General features: G+C 36.5%; 2 protein-coding genes across 2 annotated transcripts; both read right to left on the reverse strand.

Annotated features, from left to right (window-relative positions):
• Positions 1 to 413: 413 nt before the first annotated feature.
• On the reverse strand, positions 414 to 1254 carry LOC104810305 (PRA1 family protein G1). The gene has a single exon (XM_010536534.1). It carries the CDS (start codon positions 906 to 908, stop codon positions 414 to 416), a length of 495 nt encoding a protein of 164 aa, XP_010534836.1. The 5' UTR covers positions 909 to 1254.
• An 879-nt stretch (positions 1255 to 2133) lies between these two features.
• LOC104810306 lies at positions 2134 to 7640 on the reverse strand. The gene is made up of 4 exons (XM_010536535.1): positions 7498 to 7640; positions 6424 to 6785; positions 4812 to 5829; positions 2134 to 4564 (listed from the first exon to the last, which is right to left on the reverse strand). Exons 2-4 carry the CDS (start codon positions 6621 to 6623, stop codon positions 2459 to 2461), a joined length of 3324 nt encoding a protein of 1107 aa, XP_010534837.1. The 5' UTR covers positions 6624 to 6785; positions 7498 to 7640; the 3' UTR covers positions 2134 to 2458.
• Between the last annotated feature and the right edge of the window lie 4431 nt (positions 7641 to 12071).

The raw sequence follows: 12071 nt of genomic DNA on the forward strand, positions 1-12071 counted from the left end.
AGCTCGTTTGGGCTCGGCTCCCGGGCAGGTGGCTCACTCAACCCATTTTATTTGGGTTCAGATATTCTTGGCTCGGCTCGGTAAAAAAGGAGCCAACCTCGAGCCGGCTCGCGAGCTCGGCTCGTTTTGACATCCCTAATATAATGTGAGGAGGTCATCTTATTTAACACGCACTTTAAACAAGTATGATTATAATAAATAATAACATTTTGATAATTAACATTTTTTTTGTATGATTTTGATATTTAACATTTGTAACAAGAAATTGTTGTTTTGGGAAATGATCATAGAAATTCTTGAACCCAACCAGAAATCTTCATCAAAATGACAGAAAAGAGGGGCATAATAAAATATTATATTCACTGGCCATATCACCAATATATATATATATATATATTGACTTCTCTCACCTCCTAGCTCCAATGAAGAAAACCTGAAGAAACAGCTTCCTGTTCGTCGGCGAAGAGGTCGTCGGGGTTCCGCACAACGGCGTGGACCCCACAGAGCACTACGCCTGCCCCGACGCCGAGAGCCACGCTCCCTAGGGAGTGCGTGAACCACAGCAACGCCCAGAGCGAGACGAATGTAAGGCTCACGATGATCACACGGTCGCTGACGTGTCGACCGTGAAGGACAAGCGGGAGATCCCGACAGGAGTAGAGGAGGAGCCAAGCGGCGGCCACGGCGGAGAAGACCACGAGAGCTGTTGGATCTCCGATCATGAAGACGGCGATAGACGCGGCGGTGAGGAGAGCGTAGTTGACGCGGAAACGGCGGAAGTTGGTTTTGGCGCGAGATGCGGCGGAGGAGAGCGATGAGAGGAACTCCGGCCAGGGACGGTGGCTGGAGACGGCGGTGATAAGGTTCTGGAGAGACAGAGAGAAGATATCTCCGGCGGATAGATTCATCTCCGCCGTCGCCGATGGCAAAATGGCCGCCTTTGTAAGTCTCGAGATCTTTTTCGGGATTGGTCAACTTGTTTGACCAAAATGTGAAAATTCATTATAACTTGCAGAGTCGAGACAAAATGCCACGTCATCATTATCAGAGAGGTGGACACCACGTTAAATTGAAAGCGTACTCTCATAATTGGACCCAAGCTTCTAAGCGGACCGATTTTATGGGAGAGACGGTGAGAATGACGTGGACCGTTTTCATTGGTTGAAGCACCGGTAATTCGGTGTGGTGCGAAACACTTCAACTCCCCAACGTCGTCGTCGTCAGCCTCCGACCGGTTCTTGAAAACTTGTTGAAGATAAGGTATTACATATATTTTTACAGAGAATAATTTCTTTTTTTTACGGGTCACTATATCGTTTATAAACGCTTATGATTGATGACAACGTACTCACTTGAACATATTATAGCAATATATATATATGTAATTATGTATTATGCATCCTCCAAATGTATTGTAATTAAATCAACGGATCATAGTCATGGAAGCTTTATAATTTCTTATAGTACTTATATATCAGATTTATCCAATGGTCTCGGATTTGAAAATAGTTGAATCTAAGCTCAATATGTGAGAGAATAATTGTAGCTAATATAGAAAGTTTACGTTATATTAAATTTTTTTATTTGATTTCGATTTCTTTATACTTCATGACTAAAATTTTCTATAATTTTACTTTAATATATAACCATTTTGAATGTCTTATTGTAAGTGGAACTACATGGGCCTGAATAAGTACACAATACGCATGAGACATGCATATATATATATATTCATACAGATACGTACATGCATACGCATATACAGATTCACATGCACATGCATGCATCAGTACACACTCAGATACACATGCATACATACATCGGTACACTGCACACACACACATACACACAAACATAACATGACACGTGTTTATGAATACATTTCCACACGGAGATCGAGAAATGCTGCCATCAAGCAACATGTAGTACTAGGCACATGACTCACGCGCTTATAAAGATTGCTTTCGTGATTGGGTGCCTAAGAATTTGACATCATACGTACGGACACGTACATGTAACGCTCGATACATACATATACACGACTATATATCTCTTGATGCATTCTTTACATGTAAACCGTGATGGTGATTCCAGAAGATAATAAAAAGCAGATTAATTAAGAGAGTGTCGAGATATACACATATATTCAGACATTTTATATATATAACACATTTATATTCAGAGAGAGTACAAAAAAAAAACATCTTCTGAAAGAAGAACACCTGCTGATGATCTTTTTTTTCTTGTCTTGTCTTTTTTTTTTTCAAGTTCCAGGGCCTTTAAGCCCTCTCTTGTTACAGTGTCAACTAAAGTATCTTCCTTATTCTTCTGGGGGAGTTTCAGTTCATCAAAGTGGACTCTGCAAGAGAAAAACAAACTACATATTCGCTTGCCTAAATCCCAAGCACTGAAAGATCATTCCAGCTCCTGCAAAAGCTCTTTCTTCCTCTTTCGAGTTTTACGAGAAGTACAGTGAAGAACTTAGGTGAATCTTTCGGGGATCTTCTGGATTGCAGGTCAGCTTGATGGGGCTGAAACGGTCGGAGACCTGTGGGTTCAGAGCTTGAGAATGAGCAGAAGAGGAAGAGTCTTGTGGGTTGAAGAGAGAGAGTGGAACTGAGTAATGGCTCTGGTGGAAAGTTCCTGCATGGGCCTGAGCTTGATTCTGAGCCACCTGAGTGCTGAAGCCATGGCTGGTGGAAGGTTTTTCGTCTGTGTTGATCACCATTAAGTTCTTGCCCATTAGCCTCAAAACTGGATTAGAACCATATGGGCTTGTGATCGTGCCATCAGTACCAGACAATGGCCTCCTCATAGGCAGAAGATCTGGTGTGTGCCCAGGTCCCGAATCAAGGGCTGTGAATGGATTTCTTGGAGGAGCAGTCGATTCGAATCTCGGGTGATCCGAGCTACTTGGATTCATGTCTAGAAGAACACCCATTTGTCTATCTTCCGCAGAAGAAGCCATTGTTCTTCGCTTCAGAAGCTGAGATTCTTGAAAGTTCAGAGAGATGAATCCTTGAGGAGGTAAAGATCTCTCCCTTCTCTGGCAACAGCACGGTTGATCATGGCTACCGAGTTCAAACTGTCTCTTTTCAATGGCGAATCCATCGAAGTTGAGGTTTTCCGACTCGGGCTTTCTCTCGATCTCCACGCTGGACCGTAAAGACGACACTGCAGAATTCAGGTCCTTCTTCTCTTGCCCTAGCGCCATCCCAGCTGACGAGAACTGCTCAAAGTACTTCATGTGATCGGGTCGAGAGTTCGACACAGTTGATGCCATAGAAAGCGGCGAATCGGATGATACTCTGTCGATGAAATCTCGGATATCCTCGGAGGATCTAACTGGACTTGTGGTCAATGATGAGTGTCCAGGAAAATCTTCAGAAGCCATCATCATGTCTCGGGGACTTGGCAAGAATGAACCCGGAGGTCCCGGGATCGGAATAGGATCAACGTCTGGAAAAGAGCTTCCTTTATCCATATCCATATCCATATCCATACATGTAGCATGGTCATGTATCATGTTCCTGGAATCATCATCACGAGCAGAATATCCTTCTTGTCCGCCGAGAAAATCTGGCTCGGATGAATGCAGAAGGGCTTGGCCATCAGAAGAAGCATCCGATGAGACAAACAGTGTTTCGGAGTGACTCCTCCTGATGAAATCTGGTTCAAGAAACTGACTCAGGCTAGTAACAGCTCTTTCTTGAGTAATTTCCCGGCAATCAAGATCTTTTAGGACATCATCCACATCGTCGTTTTTGTCACTTTCGCTATCACTGTCAACCGAAGTACTTGTTTCATCATCAAAAGGGTCAAGTTCTCGTGGAGAAGAATCAGCCATTTCCCCATTACCGCAACGAAAGTTCTCGGATCCTAACCGTTCTTCAGAGGTTCCAAAAGATGAATCACTCATCTGGTAACGATTCTCAGACCCATCTTGCACGTTTTCCCAGTTAGCAGATCGTTCTCGGGCAACAAATTCTTCATCATCTCCCTCATCCAAAACCCAAGACCCCATATTCTTGAAGCTAAAACGTGTTTTACCTGCAGAAAGCTTATTTTCAGATGCAGATTGGCCCCTGATAGGTACTTTCTTACCCGGCGATGGTACGTCCAATGTTCTTGACCCAACTCCCGGAGATCCCTTCGTAGATTTTTCCAATCCGGCTGAAGAACAGATCCTCCTTCTGCCTAAAGACGAGACGAAGTTTCTACCATTCTCAGAGGACCTCGATGTAGGAGTCCGATACAAAGAAGAACGGACGTTTCTTGAATTATCGGTATTTCGCCTCATGGGCAGAAGAGGTTTCATGACCTTCTCGATTTTGCTTCTCCGCGCGAAAGAATCTTGACGAAGACACGGTTCATCGTTCCCAGAAGACGGGTACTTTCTGCAACCTCTCTTGCTTGGCTCCTTTGTCACAGTGGTCGATTTCATTGGCGTCCACTGTCTTGAGCTTCCCGGAAGCGAAAGAAGCTTTATCCGCTTAGGTGCCCCGAATTCCTCTTTCCGAGTTTCCTCTTGAGAATATCCTTCTTCTTCTTGATCAACCTGAACCTGTACAGAAGCAGTTTAATAAAACAAATCTATCTATGAACATAGCAAAGATTTCCCAGATTCGGCGTTTTCGGTACATTATAACGCCTTCGATCAAATCATCAGTAAAGTTGAATCATAAAAGCAAAATCAGGAAATTGGTAAAAGAAGGAAAAAGATCAAAACTTGCTCCAAGCACAAAGGAAAGATTCTGAGAAGAATCGTGGCGGTGAAAGCTAAAACCGGGTACTAGGAGAGGGTTGTGTACCTGCGAAGAATGAGCTTTGGGAGGCAAAAGTTTCGTGCTTTGAGGAACAAGCTTGAGATACTTGTGCTTTCTCTTTCCATGGCGGCTTTTCTTTTTTACTGAAAACAATTTCCCTCCTTTCACGGGCATTTTCGCCATTGTTCCATCACTGTCTAGCTTCGACAAGATCCTGACTTTGGTGCCGTTAGCATCTACATAAACATTAGCCTCATCACATGCACTATCTCTGGAAAGATCCATTGACGCCCTTCGGCCCTTGCCCTCTTCGTTTACGCCTTCAGACCTCTTCTCACCTCCCATGGCGGCCCAGCTCGTGCCGTTTCGTCTGTCCAGCTCTTCCAACGTGCATTCTTTCGCCGTGGTGTAGATATCAGTCATCAATCTGATCTTCCTCGGCTTGATTTTATGCCTGGCGGCCAGTCTAGAACTTGGGTCTGACACGGGCTTCGAGCCTGATGCGAGGCACTGGTCGATGTGAGCGTTCAAGGTTGTGTTCGAAGAGGAAGAGAAATTCTTGCAAACAGGGCAAGTCTTTGAAGACGCCATCAGTTCAGATGCAACGTCTTCTGCAGACGAGGAACCGAACTTCACCACGAGCCGACACTTCTTGCCTGTGGGTGATCTGATGGTTGTCGTGTTCTCAGTTTTGCTTCTCGAAGGTGGATACTGCTTCACAGTCGATTGATCTGACACGGGCTGATCAGATTCAAGACACTCTATTTCAGATTGGTTGGCGCTTGTCGCGGTTGAGGGGAGCGTATTTTCCGAGCATGGTTTCAGTTTTCCGGCGAGAACCCGTACTTTCCGAGACGTTGGGTGATCATCATCGGACATTTTGGCGACATCGGATGCGGCTTCAACCGTACATGGCTTGAGAGATCGGTCTTTAACGGGACCAAAGGATTGAAATGGAGGCAAAGGGTGTTTCACCCCATGTTTGAGACAAAGCTGCAGATTTTCTGGGGAAAATGGCCAGTTCTTCTCGACATCCTTCCTTCGGACAGCGAACACATAATCTCTACAATCATCAAAAACAAAACCCAGAGACAAAAACAAAACAAAAGGGTCAGTGTTTTTTTATACTGATTAATATCAGAAAACTCTGCTTTATGAACACATCTGGTAAATCCGTGAAACCCAGAAGTAAAACCAGATCAAAAGGAAGAACAAAAACAGTGGAGATCTGACTAAACTGGGAGACGGGTTGAGGAAGCTATGTGGAACTTTGACCAAATATTCAAGCTTTTTCATAAGCAGAAGCGTATGGGTCGGGGAATGGGAGCCGTGCAAGGTGTTTACAACCATTGAAGGACCAAAAAAGGAAACCCAGAGAGAGAGAGAGGAGCAAAAGAAAAGAAAACGACGGAGGAAAAAGAGAGGAAAGGGAGACCATCTTCAAGGAAGGCAATAGAGACAAGGCAGTGTAGTTAGTGATATGAGCCACACAAAAAGCTGGATCTGGTGCCCCGTCAAGAGAAAATTTTCCCGGAAGCAAGAAACTGGAAAAAATAAAGGAATCTCTATTCTCTCTCTCTCTTCTCGTCTGAGGCCACAACAGATGAGGAAACCGACCAAAGATTTGATTTTTACTCCTTCCATTGTTTCCTTTTACCTTATGCAGAAATTTGGGGTCTGGCTATGGCTGCTGCTGTGGTGATGAACACGGCTTTGATGATGATCAAGTGATGATGACAATGATAAGGATGATGATGAAGATGGATCCAGTTGAGGCGAATTCACGAGCTTCTTCTTCTTCAGTGGACATGGAAGAGGAGGATCTGATTCAGGTGGAGGGTTCTCAACGGATAACATCTGAAGAAAAGCTTCTTCTCCTTCTCTCTTCTTGCGCTGTTCTTGAAACAGTCACAAGCTCTTCTTCCTTGCGTATAGTAACAGTGCCAAAACAATAACTATCTCTGGACTTACTCTCCTGCTTCGACTCCAGCATAACACAGCAGCAAGATGGAGGTCAGCCTGCATAATCCACAAAACAATCTCAGAAGATTCTAGAAACATTATTTTATGTGTGGGAGGAGGAAGATGAACAAGGGATTCGGAGCAGAAATTTCAAGATTTTCGGATCAGATGTGAGAGAAGATCAATCATTATTTCATGTGGGTATGTTTCCCCCACAAGGAGATTGGAGATCAGGAACGGTCGATCGACCAACACAACTCGAGCAACACCAGATCTTTTAACAACCATTACACAACACAAGTCAGAGATCTGCAACAAAACACGCGAACTTGAACCAGAAAAAAAAATCCAGAAACAGTAGCAAACAGTAGCGAGGAAGATTAAAACAGATGAACCCAGAATCGACCCGTCACCGATCATACACGCATAAGCAGAAACAAAAGTGTGTGTGTCACGTATATATATACATACATATATATATATATGTGAACCTCTCAGCTGCGGAAAAAAGGGGTACCAGAAATGAAATCTGAGAGAAATACGAGGACAAAAATCACATCTTTTTTATCTGGGTCCAAGTTATCCGCTTCGGAAGAAAAATCAAAACCAGAAGAATCTGCAGAGAGATTTTTGGGTACTGAAGAAAAAAGAAGAGAACCCAGAAACTGGATGGCAAGAAGCAGAGAGATGAGAACAGAATCCGAAGGGATCTGTGAAGAAAACAGATCGGGCGAACAAAAAAAATCGAGCTTTAAGGCAAAGCACAGACCTTTATGGTTGTAGAACTTGATTTCAGACTAATCGCAGGGATGGTGTTTTGGAAGAGAGAGGAACAAAATTTTGTTCTATGGCTCAGAGAGAGAGAGAGAGAGAGAGAGAGAGAGAGAGAGAGAGAGAGAGGAGTAAGGGGGAGAGAGAGAGTCGCACATAAAAAATAAGAGGTATTGATTCTCTCCACCCAAAAGCAAAGTTCGTACTAATCTGTGAATATGCATTTCTGTGAAAACTTAAATCAATTACCTTAAAAATAATCATAAATTAATAAAAAGTTCCTCCAAAAAACTTATACAAAAACTATTTCTTGTCTAAAATTATTACTGTTAAATCTAATTAACACGATTTTACATTTATAATCCGAAGAATATTTCGTATATAATGGAGTTGAGGAGTAAAATTTATACAACTACTAACTCTATCTATTAATCAAGTGTCACTTTCCCTCTTGTCATATATTGCTTTTACGAAATCTTGATTTTCTAGGGTTTTAAGAAAGTCTATACTTTTTATTTTTTGTTTATTAATTTTAAAAAAACCTAGAGTGTTTCTCATTTCATGAATCATTACGTATAGATAATGATGGCACCATACTTTATATGCCAATGTATTGGTTTTTATAGCATTTTTATACGTTGATGTGCTTCTTAATTTTAATATGATAGATTGTTGTGATAAAAAAAAAATGATGAATGTAATTGATGAATTTTATAATTTTCAAAAAATAATGTGTCAAAAACAAATTAAAATCAGGAAAATCTAGTTATCATCTAGCTTATATTGATTAAAGACGGCCAATCATATTTGCCACAAAATAAAAGCTTTGGTCTTGTAATCCGAGCCGTATATATACAACCATAATATAAAATTTTATGATATGCATGTTACAAAATGTGTATACACACATGTATGTTTGCATGTATATATATATATGTATTATCCCGTACATATCACATGCATACTATTATTTTCGAGCTTAATAATGCAAGGAAGTCCAATACTAAATTGATTGGTAAATCAAAGTGTTTGTGATTACTTGCATTATTGTAAATATATTAGCTGAAAATCTGTTTGATTTGGACGTCATCCCTGCAACAAATTAATTAAAATATGTCGCAGTTATTTACGATAATCGCAATTATAGAATAATCAACGACTAATTAGGGATTGATTTCGGGTTGGGATTCTATTTTTCTTCAACCGGTTTTAATTATTTTTTGTTCCAATAATTCAACTCACACAAGTTATATTTATTTATTTTTATCTTTGATTTATATTTTTATTGAAAATATATTTTCTAAATGTTTTTATTTAATCTCTATTTAATTAAATTGAACTTCAATAAAATAATATGTAAAATTTTTTATTTATATTAATTCAAGCATATTTATATATACACACACCAAAGTATTCGGTATTTATATTTTCAACGCAATTAAATATTCTATATATTTGATGGGGTTTTTTTTTACATTCGTAATGATGAAACATAAATAGTTACAGGAATAAAAGAGAAAAAAAAATCTAAATATTTTAAAGGAAAAATAGGACGAATAAATTCGAAAAGAAACGCAAGCTGTGATGAGCTAATATTAATATATTATCTAAAATAGACTATTACCTACCCCTTACATACAATCCATCAATTTTCTTTTCCCGAATTATTTTATTTGCAATGTTTTCTTTGCTTTATGCAACCGTGGGCCCCGCCATAACTTCGTATCTAGGAGCTGAAATGTCGGTTTGAGTAATCTTTTATTCGATTAAAATATTATGCATTTATATTCAATTTTATTAATTATATCTATTATTTGAAAATGTCTTGCCAATTTGGATTGTAGAGTTCAACTGTCTTCTCTGCATATAATTTGGAAGCTAAGTTTGTATTTGTTTGTGAGTTCATATCCTCCACAATCCTTTATTTCTTTTGAAAATTATATAGCGAGTTTCGAGGACTATATATATATATATATGTATATGTGTATACGTATTAATATTCATATATACAGTAATAAATACAATTAACTAAATCATTTTAGTTACTTTATAAATATTTTCATAAATAAATTTCAGTCGGTTTAGTTGAGTATAATTAAACGAGTAATTATAGGTAAGACTATACTCCCATCATATCTTTTTGGAAGCGCCATCATACACGCATATTACTATATATATGTGTGTGAATGTATATACATGTGTGTATATTCACATGTACACATACATATCAATGAAACCGCCCCATATATGTGACTAAAGATTACACAAAAAAATTTCCACGTGCAAACATTTTGGATGGTGTTGATATCCTCGGGAAATTAAATGATTTGGTTATTCAATAACGTTTAAGTAAAATTAAAGCTCATGATCATCCAAACAATTAAGTTATTTAAGAAAAGGGAAAATTCCAAATAAATACATAAATTTGTTAAAAAGATATTTAAAAAATACATTAATTTGTTAACTCCAAAAAAAAATACATCAATTTGAATTTTTTTTCCAAATTCCTACATTCCAAAAATTTGGCAACAATTTTCGATTTGAAACGATGACATGCATGCCTGATCAAAAAATCTATGTCATCATCACCATATCATCAAAATACCAAATCATCAAAAATATCAAATCATCAAAATAAAAAATAAAAAAATAATTAAAAATATAATAAAATAAAATATATTTAAAATATAAATTTCAAAAAAGTATTTGAAAATAAATAAAAATAAAAATTTTAGATTTTATATTTTATATAATTAGATATGCATATATATATATAATATGTATCTATACAATTATATATATATACATAAAATTTAACACATAGATTTAGCGTATATATATAAATGTAATTGTATATTTTGTATACATATGTATATATATACAAGTAATTATATATATATACAAAATTTAACATATATATAATTGTATATTAATATATATGCATATATATATATATGTATTTTATATATATATACACATATATAAATATTTTGTATATGTATATATTTTATATATATGTAATTATGTACATATATATGCATATCTAATTGTATAAAATATAAAAATTTTAAATTTTTTTTATTTTTTTGAAAATATTTTTTGAAATTTATATTTTAAATATATTTTATTTTATTTTTATCTATCTATTTATTTATTTATTTATTTTGATGATTTGAAATTTTTTGATTATGTGACATTTTTTATGGTGGCGCTGATACGGCGATGACATAGATTTTCCGGTCAGTTATGTCATCGTTTCAAACCAGAAATTGTTGTCGGATTTTCGAATATAGGAATTTGGGAAAAAAAATTCAAATTGATATATTTTTTTGTAAGTTAATAAATTCATGTATTTTTTAAATATTTTTTAACAAATTTATGTATTTATTTGGAATTTTCCCCATGGCATGTTGCTCCATTTCAAATATTTTTCATTTCATATTTTAATTTTGATATTTGATTCATCGCGTCAGATCCATGGATATGCATCAAATAAATATAAGGTGTGTAAAACGCCACCTAGTGTTTGTATATACAAATCGACCCATCAATATAAGATGCGGTCGAATTAATATTGAATTTTATGTATAGACGCATGATGGAATAATTGCATATCTATTATTTACATATATTATTTTTCCTCGACAACATTATATCTATGTCATGAAATACAGAAATTAAGCAACTTCAATTTTAATAACACAAGTTCATAAGTTATTACAACAATTAATATGGTATATTGCAGTGCCGAATTAAGCTTTTGCAATGAGAAAGGACAAAGAGAAGTCCAAATTATATTGCAGTGCCAGAATTTAAATAAGAATTAATGAGTTAATCAGACGAATTTTCTAGTTCACGATACGATAATTATGTCTGATCGGTTGCCATTAATTAATTTATGTTTTATCTTAACGGCGAATGTAGATCAATTTTAAAAATATATATATAATTGTTGGGGGCTTTGTCAATGGAATAAATAATTAGACAGCGTCATATGATGTGATGGGTTTGTCGTTGAAAACGGATCCTATTGCCAAACTCTATTTCCTTCCACTTCATATTTTACAAATTCAAAAATATAAATCCTGAAATATATATACATATATGTATGTTATACACAGTAAAAAAATATTTATAAATTTTTCATTTGAGACATTCTTACCAAACCAAGTCATTTTGCACGTAAATATTTATTGAATTTAAATAAAATGGTTATTTTTAAATGGGATAATTCCATTTAAAACCCTATACTTTTCTCTCGTCGCAATTTAAACCCTCTACTTTTTTTTTATCCAAAAAAACATTGTACTTTTAAAAATTGGCAATTAAAACTCTATACTTTTAAAAATTGGCAAATAAAACCCTGAACGAAAAAATATATTATTTAATGCTGACATGGCATCCTAATCATCTGCCACATCATCAATTCCTAATATTTAATAATATTAATTAATACAAAATAAAAATAAAATAATAAAAATAAAAATAAAATTTTAAAAATTATACACATACATATATAATGAAATGATATACATATATACACATATATAAACATATTTATATATATACACA

The sequence above is a fragment of the Tarenaya hassleriana genome, unplaced genomic scaffold (assembly GCF_000463585.1).
Source record: "Tarenaya hassleriana unplaced genomic scaffold, ASM46358v1 Cleome18, whole genome shotgun sequence".
Lineage (NCBI taxonomy): Eukaryota > Viridiplantae > Streptophyta > Magnoliopsida > Brassicales > Cleomaceae > Tarenaya > Tarenaya hassleriana.